The sequence below is a fragment of the Oryctolagus cuniculus genome, chromosome 11 (assembly GCF_964237555.1).
Source record: "Oryctolagus cuniculus chromosome 11, mOryCun1.1, whole genome shotgun sequence".
NCBI classification, from domain to species: Eukaryota; Metazoa; Chordata; class Mammalia; order Lagomorpha; family Leporidae; genus Oryctolagus; species Oryctolagus cuniculus.
This window is the reverse complement of record NC_091442.1, coordinates 34,298,838-34,322,220: the sequence shown is the minus strand read 5'-3', so window position 1 is coordinate 34,322,220 and position 23,383 is coordinate 34,298,838. Positions and strand designations below refer to the sequence as shown.

Below are 23,383 nucleotides of genomic sequence, written 5' to 3'. Positions count from 1 at the left end.
TATCATTCGTTGTCTCTTTTAACAGTTTTTGTGTTAAAGTTTATTTTGTCTGATATTAGTATGGCTACACCAGTTCTTTTTTGGTTTCTGTTGGCATGGAGCATCTTTTTCCATCCTTTCACTTTCAGTCTGTGTGCATCTTTGTTGGTGAGATGTGTTTCTTGTAGGCAGCAAATAGATGGGTTTTGTTTTTTTAATCCATTCAGCCAGTCTGTGTCTTTTATCTGTGTCTTTTAAGGCCATTTACATTCAACGTGACTATTGATAAGTAATGACTTTGCCCTGCTATTTTTCCATAAATATTCCTACTGTTAACTTTGGATTTTCTTTGTACTTTTAGTGGAAGATTTTCTGCCTTCACCTTTTTTTTTGTAGTGATGATCATGTGTCTGTGTGTTTTTTTTTTTTTTTTTTTTTTTTTTTTTTTTTTTTTGACAGGCAGAGTGGACAGTGAGAGAGAGAGACAGAGAGAGAAAGGTCTTCCTTTGCCGTTGGTTCACCCTCCAATGGCCGCCGCTGCAGCCGGCGCACCGCGCTGATCCTGGCAGGAGCCAGGAGCCAGGTGCTTTTCCTGGTCTCCCATGGGGTGCAGGGCCCAAGCACCTGGGCCATCCTCCACTGCACTCCCTGGCCATAGCAGAGAGCTGGCCTGGAAGAGGGGCAACCGGGACAGAATCCGGCGCCCCAACCGGGACTAGAACCCGGTGTGCCGGCGCCGCAAGGTGGAGGATTAGCCTATTGAGCCACGGCGCCGGCTCGTGTCTGTGTTTTTGTGTGCAGCACATCCTTAAGCATCTTCTGCTGGGCTGGATGAGTGGTGACAAACTCTTTCAGATTCTCTTTGTCATGGAAGGTCTTTATTTCACTTTCATTCATAAGTGAGAGCTTATATATATATTGGGTCATTTGATAGTATCCTGTAGATTCCCAACAGTGTTTTACAGTTTTCTACTTTCTTCTTCTTGTGTTTGGTCTGACTGTCTATTTTCCTGTGTTGTGTCTTCTAAGTTGGATATTCTTTCTGCTTCACCAATTCTGATGTTAAGGCTTTCCACTGTATTTTTATTTGTTCTACTGAATTCTTCATTTCCAAGACTTCATTTTGATTTCTCTTTAAGATCTCAATTTCATGGGAGAAATTTCCTTTCATGTCATGTATGGATTTCATTAGTTTGTGTATTTGTTCTGATTACTTCATATTATATTATATTATATTATATTATTTATTTGACAGATAGAGTTAGTGAGAGAGAGACAGAGAGAAAGTTCTTCCTTCTGTTGGTTCACCCCCGAAATAGCCACTTCAGCCGGCGCTGCGCCGATGCAAAGCCAGGAGCCAGGAGCTCCTTCCTTGTCTTCCTTGCAGGTGCAGGGACCCAAACACTTGGGCCATCTTCCACTGCCTTCCCGGGCCACAGCAGAGAGCTGGACTGGAAGAGGAGCAACCGGGACTAGAACCCAGCACCCACATGGGATGCTGGCGCCAGAGGCAGAGGATTAACCAAGTGAGTCACATTGACGACCCTCTGTTCTGATTACTTCTAAGTAATTCTACCATCAGTTTCTTTAATTCCATTTCTGGTGTTTCTTCAGTCTCATCATCTTCACAATCTAGAATTGAGGTGTTGTGTTCTTCTGGGGATGTCATGTTGTCTTCCTTGTTCCTGCTTCTTGGTTTGGTGCGTATGTCATCTGCATTTGTGGGGATACTCATTGGTTTCTTTGATTTTTCACTGTGGTGTCTTTTATCTTTGGACTATGTCTGATTGGATTAGTGGAGTGTGTTTTCAGGGAGTACCTAGAGGCGTGTCATAGGAGTGGCCAGGGAGCTCTGTTCAGTGCTCCAGGATGAATGTTGTGTCTGTGGTGACACACCCAAGTTTGGTGTGGTAAATCTAAAACTTTTTTTTTTAATCAGAGGGGAGTTTTCTTCCTGTCTGATGGCATAGACTCAGCTAAGTTCCTTTCTTTGAAGGAGACCAGTGCCTGGGCGCTAGCCCCAGTAAGTATAACTTTTGTCCCCTCTGCCACAAGGACCACACAAAGGATCTGTACAGTCCTCAGTATAAGCTCAGATTCCCCAGTAATGTTTCTCGCCAAGTAACCAGGCAGCCCTGACTGTGTGGAGTCTCTCACAGTGATTGCCCAGTGTCCCAGCCACACCCTGAGTCCTCCTATGCAGCTTCACTGCTTTCACAGTCCTGGTATACAAACCTTTCACAGTCACAAGCACCCAGCCCCCTGTCATTCTTCCTACCTGACTCAGGAGTCTCTGCTTGGCTGGTTGCTTGGCATGGACATGAGCTGGTGCAGCTGTCAAGTATGTCTAAAATGAGGCCTGCTCTCTGTCAGCTTGCTACAGGACACCTTTGCAGGATGACCCAGGAGAAATGTGCCCTCGCCCTGTGTATTTTCTCTTTTATTTTGGCAGGTACACTATCCCCCACGGGGCTCCAAGCCGGATTCCCTCTAGGCTCTTCTTGTAGCTTTTTTGCAGTGGCTTCTTGTGCTGCTGCAGTCTGGTCTCACCCTGCTCTCCAATGCTAGTGCAGATGCTCTCGGCTGATGGGTCCTAAGTTGAGCATGTCTTTGCCCTCTCCGTAGGCCCACTGTATTCCTCCAATTTATGTCGTTTTCTCTGCTGGTCTCTAACTTTTCCGAGACTGTGCTCTTTCTACTTTTTTAAAACCGTCTTCTAGACTCGAGTAGCAAGCTCCCTCCCTACTCCACCATCTTCATCCAATTCCCCCTCTTTTGCAATTTTGGAGGCATATTTCAAATTTATAGTAAAAAACACATCTTTTGACCCACAGGACGTTCATGGAAAAGATAGTGTCCTTCCTTTCTTACAATTAAATGATCATAATAATTCACTGAAGAGAAGCATAAATATCCTTTGTACTCTAATTACTATTAAACATTTTTCAAAGAAAAACAAATTGCAGTGGTTTCCCCTTATCTAGAGTTTTGCTTTCCATGGATTTAGTTACGGTCAACCACAGTCTGAAAATCTTAAACAGAAAGTTCCAGAAATAAACAATTAATTAGTTTTAAATTTCATACCATTCTGCTACCATGATGAAATCTCATGCTGTTCTGATCTGTCCTGACTGCAACATGAAACTTCCCTTTATCCAGCACATTCACATTGTATATACTACTTCCAGTTAGTTACTTAACATTCACAGTCACTAGCAGATAAACTATATATTACAGTGCTTTAGTTTAAGTGACCCTTATTTTACTTAAAGCATTAATGGTTCTATTTTATTACTACTTGTCATTAATCACTTTCTGTGAGCAATTTATAAGACAAACTTTATCATATGTTTGTGTGTGTAGAATAAAACATACTACATAGAATTCAGAAATATTCTGCTTCAGACATCTACTGGATGGGTCCTAAAACATGTGCTGAAAATAAGGGGTACCTACTGTAAATCCAAGGGCATTATACATAGAGAACAAATGGCCATCTTGAGTTTCTCACCTGCAACCAGCCAGGAGGACCTGTCTGTACATTTCTACTGAAGACTTTCCTCCAAACTGTCGGCCGGTGAGATAGGTATTGTGGGAAGAACTGATGAAGTAGTGAGCCAGGGGATGGTCCATTTCTTGGTAGAGTTCTAGACGATCTAGGAAGACTGGAGCATTTTCATCTGACATCAGATATCTGCAAAACCCATCACTTGATATGAGACCTAAGGGAAAAAGAACATCTTAGTAGCAGTTGTAGCACCAAAGGTCCATATCTCTTGTTTTATTCATTCATGGTAGCCAGGACAGATTAAACAGTAAGAACAAAAACATCTTCATAGTCTCTTTCCTAAGACCCTTTCACCATTCAGGACTTGAATGTAAGTATTGCATGGTTTAAGTTCCAGAGTGCATTTCACAATTATGTGGCATTCTCCTTTCACATCCATGGTGGCAGATGTACACTGCTCTCCCCCAACTCCCAAATTCAGAAACACAGTGCCAGGAGCTATGGAGACAAGAGGTCAAAGGAATCTTTACCTAGTTCCTGCTTCTGCCAATCACTCTGTAGGCAGCTGGGTCTCAGCTTCCTCTTCTGTTAAGCAGGGAAAACTACTGGCCCCACGTGCTTTCCAAAATTGTCATGAGTGGTAAATGAGAACGTATTTGAGAGGTGCTCTTTAATAAAATGGGAAATGCATTCATTGTAAGGCATTCTTGCTTTTACTGGATTGGAGAAGGGGTTTTTCTGGGAGATGGTGGGTTCTCTGAATGTAAACAATTTAATCTTCCTGTTCATCTAATGTCAGGGGCTGGGGCTTTGAGAAGAACATTCGTTTCAATCACACCTTTCTGACATGGGGCAGGACCCAGGTGGTAACCACAGGAGAGACAATAAATGTTTATGCATCTTCTCCTATGCAGCCTTCACTTTTTACTTTTTAATATAAACATTTGAAGGTTATGTACCAACTTCAGGTTTACAGAGGGGAACAGATGACAGCATAATAAATAACCTTGGACCTGAACCACAACTTGGACAGATCTTAACATTTGCTGAACTGCTTCACATTTTTATGGGGAACACATTAGTACAAATGCCATTACCATTCCCGGTGTACTTCACCTCAATTTCATTTCTCTGCTGCCATGCAGATAGATAACCACCACCATAGTTTTCCTGTTTAACATTCCAAAAATGGTTCTGCAACTTTACTACACATGTACTTATCCAAACAATAGATCTATTCTAATGTTTTTTAATACACAGAAAAACTATCCCACTGTGTGCATTTGGAAATGGCTACTTTTATTTTTTTTGGAACTCATTCACTTACTTTTCACTGAATATATAGTAGCCCATATAAGAGTATACCATAATTTATTATCCATTATATAATATAGTAGATATTTAGGGCACTTCTAATTATAACTAGAAATAGAAACTTACATCCCTGCCTTGTTGGGCACTTTCCTTCATTCTAAGAGAAAGTACTTTTTTAGGCAATGGAATAGATGCAATGATAGAAGAAAACAGACAAATCCTGACTTCATACAACTCATACATAATGAATGAGAGAAACATAAAGTAGTGCACTATAATGTCATGAAAGTGCTAGAGGAAACAAAAAGCATTATGGAAGAATGATCTGTTGGCTATGTGGCCAATGAAATCCCTTTGAGGAAGCTGACACACATGAACAGGGATGAGCCACAAGCACACTGGTGGGACCCCCACTCCAGGCAAGTGCAAAGAACTTGGGGCAGGGCTATGTGTGCCAAGTTCATCCAACGACAGCAAGATGGAGGGAGTGATCAAGGAGAAAAGTTACTGGACATAAGGTTAGATGGGACGGCACAGGCTACATCTTTTGGGCTTTTGCCCTCACAAGATACTTTAATTCTAAGTGTGCTGGGGACCCTTTGGAAGGTTATAAAGAGAGGACTAATGGGGATGGAAGCAGTTTCTAAAGGTTTATTCTGGCTTCTGTGTGAGGCACAGCATTGAGTAGAAAGGAGAAGACAAGTTAGAAGTCAACTGGCATTGTATAGGGAGATGTTATAGGATTGGATGCCCTGGTATTGGTGGAAATTGTGAGAAGTAAGTTAGAATTTATTTTGAGGTTGCATATTGCAAGTTTTGCTGATAGGTTATATGTGGTTTGAATGAAATACAAAAGGATGATTCCAAGGGTTTTGCCTTGAAAATCTCAGTGAATAACAGTATCATTTTATAGGCTGGAAAAGGCACAGGTCGGGGGAGGGAACAGGTAGAATCAAATACAAATACAGGTAGAATTAAATACTTATATCCTGGAAATGCCCTTTCAATACCTGAATGGGAGTTCTACTACTGGTCTGTAGTTTAAGTTAGAAATTGTGATTACACAGTTGAATTTGAAAGTTGCATGCATAAGGAGAAACTTAAAGCCATGGACCTGCATGAGCTCATCTAAAGTGTGAACACAGATGGGGCAGAGGTCTAAGTTCTATGTCACTCGGACATTCAGAGTTTGCGAAATGTATGAGATTCTCCAGGGTACATTCACAGAGGAGTAACACCTGGGCTGTTTGAGAAGCATATTTTCGGGCCGGCGCCGTGGCTCACTAGGCTAATCCTCCGCCTTGTGGTGCCGGTACACCGGGTTCTAGTCCCGGTCAGGGCGCCGGATTCTGTCCCAGTTGCCCCTCTTCCAGGCCAGCTCTCTGCTGTGGCCAGGAAGTGCAGTGGAGATTGGCCCAAGTGCTTGGGCCCTGCACCCCATGGGAGACCAGGATAAGTACCTGGCTCCTGCCATCGGATCAGTGCGGTGCGCCGGCCGCAGCGTGCCAGCCGCAGTGGCCATTGGAGGGTGAACCAATGGCAAAGGAAGACCTTTCTCTCTGTCTCTCTCTCTCACTGTCCACTCTGCCTGTCAAAAAATAAAAAAAAAAGAAGCATATTTTCTACTTTGTGAGCTATTGACAAAATAGCAAAGTTGTTGCACCTATTTACATTCCCACCAAAATGTCTTTTGGGGCTGGTGTTGTGGTGGAGCAGGTAAAGCCACAGCCTGCAATGCTGGCATCCTATATGGGTGCTGGTTTGTGTCCCAGCTGTTCCACTTCCAATCCAGCTTCCTGCTATTGGCTTGGGAAAAGCAGCAGAAGATGGCCCAAGTGTTTGGGCACTTGTCACCCACATGGGAGACCTGGATGAAGCTCCTGGCTCAGTCTTGCCCATTGCAGTCATCTGGGGAGTGAACCGGCTGATAGAAAATTTCTGTCTCTCTCTGTGTCTCTCCCTCTCTCTCTGTAACTCTAATTTTTGAATAAGTAAATATATCTTCTTTAAAAAATGCCTTTTATACCATATTCTCACCCACACTTGATAATTACAGATTTTTAAATGTCTGTCATTGTGAAATGGAGACACTACAATTTTAGATGGTTCAATGGTCATTGTTAGACTCCCACTTGAGAGGACTTTAGAAATAAACAAAGATATACTTCCATTATAACACTTATCACTCTGCTAAGAAGTTATTGAGCCACTTGCCTTTCCCCTTGAAAAAAATCACAACTACTTTCAAGGCAGTGCATCTCTTACTCAGTTGTGAATTCCCAGTATCTGCTACAGTGCTTGGCACTCAGCCCACAAAAGAAAGAAATTTGGGTGGAGAAATACCAACAAATGACTGCCTGAACTCCAGCAACTTGCAAGTATGGAAACTGAGGCCCAGGAAGCTATTTCCTTGCTCAGGGTCACAGTGTGACAAGGTAGAAATGAGAGTCACACAACACCTCCCATTACTGCAAAGTGCTAAGTTCTACAAACCTGACTATCCCTTTGCTTCAACCAAATCCAACATGGAAAAAATTATGAACTCAGGCTATTGGTAAGAGGTCAGTAATGAGGCATTCTGGCTGAAAATGGTTAACTGAGCCACTAGCATAAAGTTGAAATGTATGACTACAACCAGAGGAAAAGTCCATTGGACTTGGAACGAGTTCAGGAGTGAAGTTACAGGGTGTGGTAGGTCAGGAATACCTATAAAAGTTTCTGTGTGGGGCCAGAGAATGCATAATCTCTCAGCCATATTCACTGGCATCAGATACAATTGTTATTAAAAGAGGAGGAACCTGAGGCCTTGAGATTCATGAGCACATGGGACAGATAGAAATGATGCCTCACAATCTCCACAAAGGCGGGGGCTCTGGCTTAGGTACATCCAGAACTTGCCATACGGCTATGTTCACATGCCTCCCATGCTCAGCAGGTGTTTCCTGCCGCTATGACACAGAACCCATAAATCCTCCCCATGCCTTTCCTTTGACAAATATTTGGATGCTGCCTTGTTTCCAAAGTTTCATTGGACAGGGCAAAGATTGAGAAACGCCATAATTTGATAAAATCATTCCCAGCGACTTAAATTCACATAAGTATATTTATCTTCCGTATCAGAAGTCAAAGAAGGCTAAGTGGCACAACAAATCATGTATTACTTTATTTGGGTTGGGAAAACAAAAGGGAGAAAATGAAGGTGTAAATTGTTAGATGATAGGAACACTTTTCATGGATTGCAGACAGAGACTAGATGCGGCATTTTTCATTTTAAGTAACAGGCAATGCTAAGAGCCAATATAAGAAGGTATATGGGGGAATATCACAATAATGTGCTTAATCACACAATAAAGTTAACAGGATACTTCAAATGGCATGAACTTATTCTGAAGAAAGGTAAAATTCACATTAACTTAAGATCAGGCCAAAAAAAAAAATCAGTCATCATCTTTGGTTTATGGGCATTCCAAAGCATGTATAGATACTTTCAATTAAAAATCTAAGGGCTTGAAATTTGGTAAATTTCTTGTTTCAAAGAAAAACATTATTTTTTTCTTTCTTTACCTTTTTTCTTCAAATCTTCATCAGGCTCATACATCTCAATGATCTGCATTGCCCTTTTAGCATCATAAAATGGAAATAAAATTTCATTCAGTCGAGGATCTCGTTGATGCTATGATGAGAAAATAATTTCATTTAGGTTGACATTTCTCCCCTTGAGGTATAACACATTACTAAGTATATAATTTCTAAAGCAACATAAATCTAGACTATCATGTTTATAATTACAAAGATGGAATTTCACTATCTTTCTGTTCTTTTCCCTAAAATAGGTTTCAAAAAGTCCAAATCTGGGAGTATTCTCTGATTCCCATCATTGAACTACGGAAAGAGAAAAATTCATTTTTTTCCCTTCAAAAGCTGAAGGATGTATAGCAGAAGGTGTGTGTCCATTGAATTGTTGTCTAATTTCCATATCATAGGGAACTCATTGGCATAAATGTCTATAAAATTCAAGCCAATGTAGTTTTTAAAAAGACAAAAAATTAAAATAAATAGATAATACACTCATTTAAGTGCCAAAAAAAGCTCCCAAACCATAACAACAAAAATACTATTAGACAATTAAACATCATTTCGATTCTGTCTTCCTACATTAATAAAATATTTCTTGGATGCTCTGAAAATTTAAATGTTTTACAAAAGGAACTAATTATAATTCTGAAATTTAATCAGCACAAGAATATTTATCAGCTATGAACAATATAAAAGTCTATATTTAAATATCAGCAGTTCAGAAACATCTTTTTTACTCTTGAATTTAATTTAGTCTTCCCTAATAAAATTCCTTGGGCTGAGATTATGGGAATGGCAAAAGCACAGGGGAGGCCAGGGACATCATCCTTTACAAATTGTCACCTCAGGTGCTGCTGGTACAACATGAGCACTGGGGCAAAGCTGTTCCTACAGAGGTGTTATCCTGACTTCAGACTAGTGGTGAAATGTCCATCTACTAGTTGACTCAGCTATGACACTGTGTGTGTCTGTGTGCTTGTGTCTGTGTGTGTGCATGTGTGTGTAAATGGAGGCAGTGGAGCCAATAAACTTCCTTACTATTCACTGTGAATTAGAGTACTACACTGTGTCTCCAGTCATTTCTCAAATACATAAATAAATAATGAGAGATAAGCAGATGTGAGCAAACTCTGATTGATAAATAGACCCTTAAGAATAACTCTTTACCCAAATATATGCACAGTCTTTGCAAAAATGTGATTGGAGGGATATTTAAGAAGCAATTGTTTTTTAAGAGTTCATATGGATCTCTTCCCCATATGTTCTGGAATGGCCATTTGAAAAGTGGGCTCTACACAGAATGAATGCTTTTGGCCAACGGACACTTATCATTTCCTCAAGCATAGGTAGCTTTCACTTTTCCTGGTATCACCTCCTCCCCCACTGAGAGTGTTAACTCACAAGGAATCAATATCTTTTTAGCAATTTATCCCAATGAAACATGCTTCTGTTGTCATCTAAGAAACTGTGGCTCACAACAGCTCACACCCATGCATATGCTAGAGCAGAAACTGGTACATTAATAACAGGGCTTGAGACTTTAAAAAACAAAAGTTATAGGATATACAGAGAAAGAGAAGTTGTGAAGTGGACCATGGAATGCCAGGCAAGTGAAGGCATGCTACACCTTGTACAGGAAACTGATGCCATCATGCAAAGAGGTCACTCTAGGAGGGAATGCTGAACTCCAACCCTGGTGAGAATGCACTGTTCCAAAAACAAACAAAACAAAGCAAAAACTCTTGTAGGCACCTCCATTATTCTTCCCATCTCCATAAATAATACACTGTAAGAAGATGGAATGTAGAACAAGAAAGGTCCTTTCTCGACCCCAGTAAAGTTATGTTCATCAATTTATACAACTGACTTCCAATCAATCCACTCCATTTCTCCTCTTTATTAAAATTTTTTGATTTAAGGATATGTTCATTGATAAGTATCCTGAACTCATGGAGATGATGGGACAAATCCATATGAATGAAAAAGTAGGAGAAAAAGAGTTTCAGCTACAGAGAAGAGATGAAATACAGTTAAACAAAGGAGATGGAAAACAGACTTTTTTAGCAACTTATATACATGTCTGTGTGTATTCTACATGGTGTCACTTGAAGTATGGTCTGTGGTGGCAGCATTATCATCACTACTACCTGGGCACTTGTTGGAAACGCAAATTCTGAGACTACTTCCAACCTACTGAAACCAATTCCCTGAAATAGCACCCAGGAATCTGTTTAAAATGCCTGCTAGATGATTCTGATGCATTCAAGTTTAAGAAGCACTGTTTTTAACAATATGCATTCTCATATGCTTGCATATCAGTAAAAAAGCACCTAAGTCTTACAAGAATAGTGCTGATTATTTGAAATTCTTCCCTGTTAAATGCCATTAAAATGCAGGGAGGATATGATATGCATTGGACCATTTATCAGAAACAATATAAAAAAGCTAAGTCCTACAGTCAGTGTACCATAATCTCATATACTAAAAACTATACTCGCAGAATATGAGCATTACGTGCACAAATATGAAACAGCCTTTCTCTGCATCTGTTCCATCAGATAACATAAACTTTTGCTTTCCATTAAATGCTCATGTTTACGAAAGACAGCACAGCATAATCTAGATAATCCAAAGGCAAGGAAACCAATGGTAAGGTGTACATAAGAGTCATAAGACTGTAATTTTTATGTGAAAAGAATAAAGAAAAGTTCCTTTGCAGGTAATCTCAGAGTAGTAAGGTTACAGAAGAGTTCTGTGTAGACACAAGCACAGCGAGGCATATGCCTCACAGTTTAGAGGGGCCATCATTTTTCAGTTGGATAAGTAATTTATCTAGGACATCCACCCCATGGTATCCGATGCTTTGCAAAATGAGATTTCAAATAGCTTCCAGAGAATGGTGCCCAGAAAAATGAAGATATAATATACTGGTCCCCATTATGTAGTCTTTATTGTCACTAAGAAAAGGTGTCAACTGATTTCAATCCAATCAGTCCTGGGAGACATGACTGATGACATATTTAATATTCAGAAAGGATATACAAAAGAGAAAGTACTATTTGGCAAATGTAAGCTTATTCATAGGATGAAATACTTCTTTCTTTGCCTATATGTTAAAGAATATGAGTATTGTAATTAGGAAAGAAATCTTGGGCCCTTATTATGTACCTGAAAAAATAAGAAGTATCAGGTTTATCCTTATGGGGATATAGGGTGTGAGATATGGGGCTATTAAATAATAACAACAAAATAAAGCTAATTCTTGGCCGGTGCCATGACTCACTAGGCTAATCCTCCGCCTGCGGCGCCGGCACTCCGGATTCCAGTCCCCGTTGGGGCACTGTTTTCGGTCCCGGTTGCTCCTCTTCCAGGCCAGCTCTCTGCTGTGGTCCGGGAAGGCAGTGGAGGATGGCCCGGGTGCTTGGGCCCTGCACCCGCATGGGAGACCAGGAGGAAGCGCCTGGCTCTTGGCTTTGGATTGGTGCAGCGCACTGGCCGTAGCGGCCACTTGAGGGGTGAACCAACGGAAAAAAGACCTTTCTCTCTGTCTCTCTCCTCTCTCACTGTCTAACTCTGCCTATAAAAAAAAATAAATAAATAAAAAATAAAGCTAATTCTTGATTGCAGTGGGCATCTAAGACCTTTTATCCTCTCTTCCTTATTTTGATCTCTCTCTCTCTCTCCTGACCTCCAGGCAGTTTTCAACTCCACAAGCTTGTAGTTATTATCATCCATATAAAATCTCACATAGCCAGTGGAGATGGTATTTAGCCCAGTGGTTGGGATCCGCATTTCTTACACTGGAGTGCCTGGTTTGATTCCTGTCTCCAGCTTCCTGCCAAGGCAGACCACAGGAGGCAGTAGTGATGGCTCAACTGATGGGTTCCTGCCTCATGTGTGGAAGACCTGGAGTATATTCCTGACTCCCAGCTTCAATCCTAGCCCAGTCCTGGCTGTTGCAGGTCTTTGGGGATTGGACCAGCAGATGGGAGCTCATGCTTACTTGCTCACTTGCTCTATCTCAAAAAAGAAGAAATAATTTAAAACAGAGAAGGTAAAAGTAAAATTAATTCAGCTTCACATTTGGATCAGAGAAAAGGAGATGAAAGAAACTGAGGTTCAGAGATTTTATTAATCTTGCCACATATGAGCAGCTGAATAGATGGATTATCTCACCACGTGCAGCTCACAGCGAGTGCCTCTGTTAGCTCCGCTAGCCTCTGGTTTGCAAGCTTCATAATTTAGGCAAAGTTTCCCTCTGTGTATTGCTTGGGACTAAGACATATAGCTGTGGCAAAATTTTAGATCTAAGTTCTGGATTTCCATGACAAAATTTTTTTATGGAGAATAACAGAATGCATATGCTACTCTCCTCATTTTCCCACTCACACTAAGCATTTCTAGGAGGAATCCAGTACTCCACTAGGACAGTACTTCAGAAACTTTAGTGTGTAGACAAATCATCTGGGACTCCTGTTAAATGTGTATTGTAGGGCCGGCGCTATGGCTCAATAGGCTAATCCTCCACCTAGCGGCACCGGCACACCAGGTTCTAGCCCTGATCGGGGCGCCGGATTCTGTCCTGCTTGCCCCTCTTCCAGGCCAGCTCTCTGCTGTGGCCAGGGAGTGCAGTGGAGGATGGCCCAAGTGTTTGGGCCCTGCACCCCATGGGAGACCAGGATAAGTACCCGGCTCCTGCCATCGGATCAGCGTGGTGCGCCGGCCGCAGCGCGCCGGCTGCGGCGGCCATTGAAGGGTGAACCAACGGCAAAGGAAGACCTTTCTCTCTGTCTCTCTCTCTCTCACTGTCCACTCTGCCTGTCAAAAAAAAAAAAAAAAATGTGTATTGTAACTCTGCAGGTCTGGGTGAAACCTGAGGTTCTGCATTTCTAACCAGCTTCCAGAAGGTATCAGTGCTGTTGCCATGGATTGAACTTTGCAGAACAATGACCAAGAAGGTACTGAGAAGCAGGTGAAAAGGCAGGTATGAAGCTACTTCTGGAAAGTTATAAGTGTTGATAACAGGAATGGGAGCAGATGTCCCACCAGGCAACCAAGCCAGTCCACGGCCAGTAGTCTCTCCTCTCCTTCCAGCCTCCTGGAGACACACATTAGTACACCAAACAGAAAATTTCAGAGAGAGTAAGATTTCCATGGTGGAAGGAAGTGGCAGTCTGCATGACATTTGCTACCATAAATAGGATTTTTAAATTATCTGTACTAATTAATAAATGTGGATGTATATATGTGTGTGTATGAGTTTTTGCTTTTCTGATTGCTTCTCTGGTTACCTTGCTGAACTCTCTAATTAAGAATTTTTTTTTTATTTTTTTGCTCAATTATTTCTGGTATCTGGATAGACAATCTACCAGCATCTGCAAATACTGAGACCCAGGCCTTTTCCTTTTCTAGCATTCAGGGGACTTGTTTATTTTTCCCTGTCTTACTGCACGATCCAGGGCTTCCAATGCAATGTGGCATAAAGGCTTGTTGAGATTATGTGGCTGAGGCATTTTGGAGTCACAGACCTTTACATTCCACGCCTGATTCTTTCTTGAATGAGCTCTCTCTGTTTCTCTTAATTAGGGGTTATGAACTCACTCGGCCTAAGGGATAGTTTCGATATTAGAGAGATGAGAGGGCAGAACTCAAATGAGGGAGTACAGGAGCAGACAGAATGTTCTGTGGGTTTGAAAAGCTTCTTCTGTGAGATATTCAAACTTTTTGTTTAATCCTTCTGATTGAGTTATCTAGGATAGAAAAAGAAAGAGATTCAGAGCAGCTATTTGAATTAAAAATAAAGGCTATACATTTTTCTGGGCTGTCTTCAAGTCTCTGACCTACAAAAGTCAAGAATCACGCTGATCTCAGAAGTAGTATCAAGAATTCAAGGTACAGGTCTGGTGCTGTAGCTGTAGGCTAAGACTTCTGGATGCAGCACCAGCATCCCATTTACACACTGGTTTATGTCCTGGATGTTCCACTTCCCATTCAGCTCTCTCTGCTTAAGGCCTGGGAAAGCAGTGGAAGATGGCCCAAGTCCTTGGGCCCCTGCACCTGCATGAGAGACCCAGAAGAAGCTCTTGGCTCTTGCCTTCGATTGGTCCAGCTCTGACTGTTGCAGCCATTTGGGGGAGTGAATAGCAGATGGAACACCTTTCTCTCTGTCTCTCCCTCTCTCTGCCTGTAACTCTGCCTCTCAAATAAATAAATAAAATATTTTTAAAAATGCAAGGTACTTCCTTACTGTGAATAGTAAGCAAATAGGAGAAAACATTAGAAAACAAATGAACACAATACAATTGTCCACTGCAGTAGTGACAGAAAACAAAAGTTGACTAATGATAAGCATTTTTCTTAAGAAAGAATGTAGCTGACAGAGCCAGAGAAAGTACAGGTGATCACATTTTTAAGAACTAAATTAAAGCCTCCTTAAAATTTTCAAAAAAAAGCTAATACATTTTAAAAACAGCATAAAAAATAAAAACTCCTAGGAATTACAAGAGTGACTAGTGGTAGGCCAAAGAAAACAACCCCTAAAAGGAAATGAACTGGACAGGGTCTATGAAGGCAGCATCCACCCTCCAGATGTCAGAACTGTGTCTTTATGTGAAAAGTGCAAGGCAGGAGTGAGGTCTCTGAGATGTTTACCAGATGGCTGGGGGCTGCCTTCATCTCAAAGCGCACCAGAAGATGCCCTGTGTTAGGAGGTGGCCCACTGAGGATGTGTTAGATTTTCTCCTCTCTGCTAACTTATCTTCCCTGTTGAGCAGGAAGCAGGATTCCTGCCAATCTCACCACACTTAAGATGATCAATGAACCAAAGTGCATAGAGAAGTTGAGGGAAATAAAACAAAACCAAAAAAACAAAAGGCAGAAGGGGGAAGGGTTAGGGAAACAGAGCAAGCCAAGGTAACCTCCAAGCCACAGTAGCTTAAGAATGTGGATAATATCTGGGTAAAGATCATGAATGTAGTATTTGCATGACTAAAAAGTGGAGCAGAAGAACTTGAAAAGTTGTCAAGTAAAATAAGTATCATGTTGTACTGAAATGATCATTTGAAAGAGGCAGCATCTGTGCAGCTACGCAGTGTGCCTTCTCTTTCTTATATCAGCGCATTCAGACTTAGTGCAATTTCTAAAGTGCAACCACTTAGGTTGGGAGCCACTGAACCCTCACCAGGGAAGAAAAGAGAAAACCTCTGGTGAAGATGTGCTAAGTCTCTACAAAGAGGCCAGTCACACTCTGCCTGCTGTCTTTTCTAATGGCCATACTTTGTGTCTGGCATGATCCTGTGTTTCCTAACCTTTTCTCTTCATATGGTACAATGATTAACTTTGATTATTCTGAAACTAAAATATACTGTCCATTTCTCACTTAAATTTTTCTTATTCTTGATGTGTTATGAAAAAAAAAAAGTGGATTTTCCTCTTTGGATCATGAAGAGCCTGAATGGGTTTCAGTGAAGAAAAAACATTTTGTTTTGTGCACATGTAAAGATAAAAAATTTATTTTAGTTGTAAAAAAGTTGTCACCTTTAGTTGTTCTAAAATATTTTATCTTTTGTGCTTAAGCAAATTTTTGACTATAAGTTCTTGTTGCTAAGTGAATCATATTCTAAAATTAGCTCTAGTTAGTAATAAAAATTTAAAAGTAAAAATTTAACCTGAAATTCAATTGGCCTAATGCTGTATTTTCACCCAGGAACTCAAGGATTTTTCTTGTTGTCAAAATATTTTATTTGAACCTATATATGTTTCTTACATGCAATTCACTAAGAGACAAAAATAAAGCTTTCCAGTCAGTCCATGCAAAAGTATGAGACAAAGTTAGCAATGGAGAATTCACCTACAGTGTGGTAAACCCAGTCCATTCTCTATTTAACACAATCAACAGAAAAACAGTACTTTAAATATCATCTTGCAAAAACACAGACACAATTAAGTAATTATAAAATTCACACATAACACACAGAACCAGAGCTAAATGTTACAGCGAGAAACCAACAAAAAGCGGTGTGCAAAGCCAACAGGTGGGAAGCACATGAACACACAGGGCAGCAGCTGATTTTTGCACCTGGTAAAGCCATAAGGGAAAGCTCAGCAGGTCAGAAGCAAAGCGGATAAGGAGTAGGATGCGGGCATGCAATGAGGACAATGGGGGAAGCAAGCCACTGCACACAGACTTTATGGAGTTAATGTATGAAAAAGCTTACTTCATTTAGAAAGCTCACTAATTGGTCTACCGTTAAATAATCAGTTTTGTCTCCATTGCTGAAAAAAAATTTATTAGAAAAAGTAAGTTTTTGTATATGATGCTACAGTAGGTACGATTTACATGTTGACATTTGTTGATGATAATTCTAAACTTATTTTCTAACCTGAAGTAGTGGTGGATTCTTAAAATGGCCAGAGACTGGAAGGGGGTTGGGGGAACACAACAGCAATAAAGGAAAGGCAAGAAATTAATCCCTCTAGGTCACAGAAAACGTCTGCAATTCTTTAGCATTATCCAACGATATCATTTCAAAAACAACATGTAAGTCATCCACTTGAAATAGTTGGAATGAACGAACTTTTCAACAACATAATAACATTCCAAACTGAATCTAGTTAGTTCACATAATGGGTTAATACCTAAAGGAGCAGGTTAAAATTGTAGGTAGTTAGTAAAGCCAATGCCAGGGGCGGGGGTAGGGAGAAGGGGAGTTCCAGGTGCTGCAAGTAATTTATGTCAAAATTTCTCAGAAACTCACATTTTATACTGATAAAACTAAGGGGTGAAAACATAACCCTAACTAAATATTCCTAGACACTTCCAACATACTGTATTAAAATATTCTATCAAAAAATTTCTAAAAATCTACATGGACTTGGAAAATGTACATGACACTATCTCATAAAGGGACTTACATTTTTTTAAAAAGATCTTCTATATCCGTCCGAGGACAAATCTTTTGTGTCAGTTCATAGAACTTTTCGTAAGTAAATGCTGCAGGCTCAATCTCATCATTCTGCAAAGCATAAAAAGAGTGTCATAAATCACAGAACCTCCTTTCTCCTAGGAAAGTGAGAATCTACAGGGTAAAGAACCAAAGTGATGGCCACTTGGAATCCCAGGGCGTCCATCTCCAGTTCTTTCTGACAGAAGTCAGGACAGGGATGGGCATTGTCGCACAGCATGTTAAGCAGTCACTTGGGATGCCCACGTCCCATATCAGTGTGCCAAAGTTTGAGTCCCAACTATGCCACTTCTGATCCAGCTTCCTGCTAGTGTACCTGGGAAAGCAGCAGATGATGGCCCAAATATTTGGGCCCCTGCAACCCCTGTGGGAGACCTGGATGGAATTCCTGGCTCCTGGATTCAGCCTGGCCCAGCCCTATTTGTTGTGGGTATTTGAGGAGGGACCCAGATGATGGAAGAATCTCTCTCTCTGTATCTCCTGTCTCTTTGTCATACTGCCTTTAAAATAAATAAATAATAAATAAATACTTAAAGAAATTCTAAAAAATACTGTTTCTTTTTCTTAATAAAGCTGACAAAAATCATTTTGAAATAAATTATTTAAATTTTAGAACATTTAGGTTAAAATGCTCAGAAAATAGAAGGAGGGGAGAGAGGGAGAAAGGGAGGAATAAAAAATGAAAGAAAATCTACTATACTCTATGTTACTTAATTTAATGTTTCATCTGAGGTCAGTTTAATATAAATAATTTACTTATTGCATATGAGGATCTAATAAACAATGTGGTTTTAGAAATACATTGCTAATGAATACCTTTCCACTGGGAAGACCTAACTCCTTGAGTGCTTGGAAGATGACCTTTTCTGTTTTTCCCGATGCAAATGTTCTAGTAATACTAGGGAAGAAAAGAAAGAAAGAAAAATTCATATTAGTGTTCATTCTCTTTTCTCTAACGCAAGATGCGAGTAGTACCAGGGATGCAGGACTAAGAGAAAAGAAAACTCAAAACAAATTTGCATTTCATTCGCAGGTGTTTTTCATTCCTCACATTGGCTCGTCCAACAGGGTCCCAGTCTCCAAAGCTGGCTCTACGACTGATGGAGCCTGAGTGTAAGACAAGCAATCTCCCTGCGGTGCCAGTGAAAATAGGGGGCGCCAAGAGGTAGAAACCACTGGACAGGCCGGCGCCGCGGCTCACTAGGCTAATCCTCCACCTTGTGGCGCCGGCACACTGGGTTCTAGTTCTGGTCGGGGCGCCAGATTCTGTCCCGGTTGCCCCTCTTCCAGGCCAGCTCTCTTCTATGGCCCGGGAGTGCAGTGGAGGATGGCCCAAGTGCTTGGGCCCTGCACCCCATGGGAGACCAGGATGAGCACCTGGCTCCTGCCTTCGGATCAGCGCGGTGCGCAGGCCACAGCGTGCCAGCCGTGGCAGCCATTGGAGGGTGAACCAACAGCAAAGGAAGACTTTTCTCTCTCTCTCTCACTATCCACTCTGCCTGTCAAAAAAAAAAAAAAAAAAACAAAAAAACAAAAAAACAAAAACCACTGGACAAACAATGATACATCAAACAATGATACATTTTGATCCTACCAAATTATTTTCTTAGGAAAAAGGAGTATGGCAGATGTGACTGACAGTAGCTCTAGAATAAAACAACCTCATGTTGACAATATAGGGCCCTAGGGAGCCCTAGGAGGCCCCTTAGCACTGAGCCCAGCCTCTGATTGCATTAGTCCTGGTTTTCACACTTATTACAGTTGAGACACATTATCTTATATTTTGTTTTTGCTTTTAAGCCTAGAGCCCTTGAGCCACTCTGAAATGCCAGCTGCCTTTATTAGGGACTTTATGATGAAAGTGACAGGTCCGGGAGGAGACAGGGGAGCAATTATGCAATGTGTCAACAGAATATTGGCACTACCCTGACACACGTATGTTTGGCCATTTCATGACCACAGTGAGCATGTAGGCTAGTCAAATGGTTAACATCCCACTGAGCACGTATCTTGGTGGAGAGACTCCTGCCTCCGTTATAGATGCACTGGTAACACTCAGAATAGAAGCTTTCAAGGGGAGCAGTCAGTACTTGGCTCTAAGTGTCTAAGCCTTTATACACTTCCTAACAGGACGCTCAGGTGACTTTCTACTGTGATTATCTGAACTCAGAAGTCGAGCTTTGGGGCCAGTGCTGTGGCGTAGTGGATAAAGTCGCTGCCTGCAGTGCTGGCATCCCATGCCGGTGCCGGTTCAAGTCCCAGCCGCTCCACTTCCGATCCAGCTCTCTGTTATAGCCTGGGAAAGCAGAAGTTGGCCGATGCCCTTGGGCCCCTGCACCCACATGGGAGACCTAGAAGAAGCTCCTGGTTCCTGCTTCGGATCAGCCCATCTCCTGCCATTGCGGCCATTTGGGAAGTGAACCAGTGGATGGAAGATCTTTCTTCCCCTTTTTCTCTTTCTCTCTCTTTTTCTCTCCCTCCCCTCCCCCTCTCCCTCTGCCTCTCAAAAAAAAAAAATAGTCCAGCTTTAATGTGAAGATAAGAGTTTATTTTTATCCGTGAAGCTTAGCTTTGGAATGCTTTTCCTATGAGCATCAGAGGAGTTTTTAACAGCATCTCATGCTCAAACTTATCATTTATTTTGCCATTCCTGTTAAGTGGAAGACAACCTCCAAATAAAAGTGCTGACAGACGGTCAATCTTGTCAAGTGGAAGAAAGCACCACTTCAAGAGCAGAGTAGGACTTCCTAAAATAGACTGGGAAGCTATAGCTTTAGGTAAATGAATTACTGTGTTCATCAAAGCTTTATTGTTTCTTATGGGGCCCAAGACTACTTTAAGGAGTACACTTTTAAAAGTGCCTGAGACAGTTGTATTCAAGTATAAAGAAGTGTATGGACTCTATTTAACTTACAGATACAGCACATGTGTGATATTAAAAAAAAACTAGTCAACATATTTCTAGGATAGAGGGAGCCCACATTTTCACACCTCAAGAATTCATGCAATTTTTATACACTGAATTGGGTGAGATCCAATTTATCTGACCTTTTAATTTAGGAGGAAGCAGCCATTGAGCCTTTTTTCAAAAGAGTATTGTTAACATATGAACTGCAGATACTAGGGAGTACCTGGTATCTGTAATCGGAGGACAATCTATGCATAGCAATCTCAAAGGGTAGCCCAGCTGAGCTGAGCCTCTGTTAGGTTTGGACCAGTGTGGTAAGACAAGATAAAAACTGACTGATGGTCATAATTGTAGCAGGTATGGAGCCCGAGCCTTTCTAGTGAAACAGAACCTGGATGGTGAGGCAACGGAAGAGTGTATGAGAATGGACTTTTTTGATCAGGTGCCAAGAAGCAGGAAGTAGAATAAGAATGTCTGGGGTGTGGAGGAGACCCACCTATTCATGAGGGTGCACTGGCTGGGCAATCTTACCACAGATTTGTCTACCTCATTCTAAAAGAGATTGAGCCCAGGACAGAAGATGGGAGCAAGGAAGGCTCATAGAGTAATTTAACCAGAATCCTAAGAGAAACACACTTTTCTCAGGTTGAGGATGTTTCAGACAACATCATGGGGGCATTTCCTGGGAACACAGCCCATTTTTAGAGTATTTATATAGGCCAGTGTTTCACTGGACTCTTTATATATTGCCTTGTGCACACAGAATTCAGCTTAGTACTTCATTGTTACTAGGTGCTCACTGAGTTTTTGTTGTATCAACAAATTGCCACACTTTCCTCAAAAGAAATCCCATAAAAACAAATGCCCCTTGAGTTGCATCCAACCCTATTAGGGTCCTGCTTAAATTCTAAATTCCAAAGGATTTGACAGATGATTAAGATAACAATCCTAGGAACTAAAGGAGCCCTATATTTTTGCTTGCCCACACAGAATCTGCAATCTATGCAACGGTTTAACACTATCATCTGAAACAGTCACAGGGGCTCTAGAAGACAAGGAAAAGCATTACTGCACCTGCAGAATTAGAGCCTCCTTGTAGGCTGCTGGACCTTCAGAGGATTACATAGGAGCTGCGCTGCCTTTACCATACCAGAATCCATCTGTATTCTTTAAGACAGGTGTCTCTTTGAGGATCTCCTTTAGCCATGGCAAACAACCTTGTGCGCTACCCTTTTCCCAAGTCTTTGGCCACTGGTTCCCATTCTGGTCACAAGGAGTGGGAGGCAGCAAGAGAAAAAGAGTTATTTCTCAAGCTTTGGTCTGAGGGAGAAGATAAACTGAGTGTGAGTCTGCAAACTGGAGGGAAAGGCAGGCTGCCTAAGATCAGTCTATAGACAGAAAAGACAAGACGTAGACAAGGAGTGAAACTTTATCATCTGTCATCCCACAACTTCCTGGATATTAAAATCTGGTTTAATGCTAGGGAGCAGGGGCCATTTCCAAGTTGCGTAATGACTAGGAAGCCAGATTCCTTTTAATGTTATGCACACTATATTAACAGTTTCCATTTCTAAAACTCCAGCAGGATTGCAATGAAATGACATTTTAAAAGTGTTTACTTTTCATATCCATTAAAACCTTCAGAACAATTTCCACCTAATCTTGGCAGCTCATCTAGAAGTAGACTCAGCCACTTTCCTTGGCTTGGTAGCAATACTCCATCAACTCTAACAAACTGCTCAGATCACAGATGTCTTATGTCAAACACCTGTTAATTCTGGCAAGCACCAAAGCGTCCATGTCAAAGAGAGCTAAGGAAGGTGCCAAAACATCTGGGCTATTTCTACACATAAGACAGTCCTACTTTTGTATGTGAGCATGCTACATAAAGAGCAATAATGCCAGAAAAGACTTGGAAATCTGAGTAACAATGGCTTGAGGGGTAGGAATACACACAAATGAAACTGTTTATTACAATTGCTTTCATCACAATGAATGTGTTTCCACTTTGTCCATTCCCTGAACCTTATCTTGAAAGGAAAAACAGGCAAGCAAGCCATGTCAAGACAGATTAAAATAGAATTAAATTCTGTCCTTCACTGCTGTCTTGCTCTTTGAAGTTTGGACTTCATTGATTTTAGGTAAAAATAAACTATATGGATGCATATATTTCTGAGAGTAATCCAAAAGTTCACTGAAAATGGAATTAAAGATAAGTTTATGTTGGTGCAAAAGAAATGTATTAATGGTTTTTTCATGATACTCATTTTCCTAAAACTTTCTAAGATCCCTCAGGTATGTATATAGACTCTGTGTGTGTGTGTATGTGTGTGTGCTCAATAGCTGTAGTATGTTGGGGTACAATACATTACAATAATTGTACTGGTATTACTCAATGGAGCAACGGGTTTAGAATAAAATAAGGATCAATGTAAAGTGTCTTTGCCAATAACCATCAGTCAAAGGTGCTAATAGCTTTCTTAACTTTTCAAGTTAATGCAAAATTACCTTGTTAGCAAGTTATCTAATACAAAGAATTCTACAGATAGATTTGTAAAGACCAGAACCAATACATGAGGTCAGCAACACAGTAAGCTCTCAATGAAAGGTTAAATAAAAAGAATACTACATGAGGTCTTCTCCCTGATCGCTATACTTTTTATCTTCTCATAAATATTTCAGTCACAGCACACAGATACTTGGTTTCATGACCACTGTAACAACACAGAAAATTAAGAAAGATGATGACATGTAACATAATTCTGTTAAGTGTGAACATGGTAACGTCAAGAGAGAGTGCAGATGCTTTCTTAGGGGTGCAGAGGGGAAGCTGGGTGGCAGGGAGGCAGAGAAGTTCTAAAAGTGGCCATGCATGGAAAGCCAAGACACTCTGGAAAAAAAAAAAAAACCTAAATGAAAGATCTCCGCAAGTGAGATCCCAGTGGAAAGAACGGGTCATCAAAGAAGGAGGTACCTTTCTCTGAAAGGAGGAGAGAACTTCCACTTTGACCATGGCCTTGTCTAAATATGATCAGAGTTGGTGAACTCAGGGGGCTCATGACAAGAGCCTAGGGTGATTACTGATGCCATAAACAAGAGTGTCAATTTGTTAAGTCAACAACAGGAGTCACTGTG

At 41.0% G+C, this 23,383-nt stretch overlaps 1 protein-coding gene across 37 annotated transcripts in view; it reads right to left on the bottom strand.

Annotated features, from left to right (window-relative positions):
• PLCB4 (phospholipase C beta 4) overlaps window positions 1-23,383 on the bottom strand; it is a 439,427-nt gene that overhangs the window by 87,450 nt on the left and 328,594 nt on the right. For all 37 annotated transcript variants that reach the window (XM_070052074.1, XM_051846249.2, XM_051846237.2 and 34 more), the window contains 5 exons: window positions 18,157-18,238; window positions 17,291-17,391; window positions 16,594-16,651; window positions 8,366-8,474; window positions 3,491-3,701 (listed from right to left, as the gene is read on the bottom strand). In XM_070052074.1, the coding sequence (XP_069908175.1) occupies window positions 3,491-3,701; window positions 8,366-8,474; window positions 16,594-16,651; window positions 17,291-17,391; window positions 18,157-18,238 (561 nt within the window). The remainder of the gene's footprint in view (window positions 1-3,490; window positions 3,702-8,365; window positions 8,475-16,593; window positions 16,652-17,290; window positions 17,392-18,156; window positions 18,239-23,383) is intronic.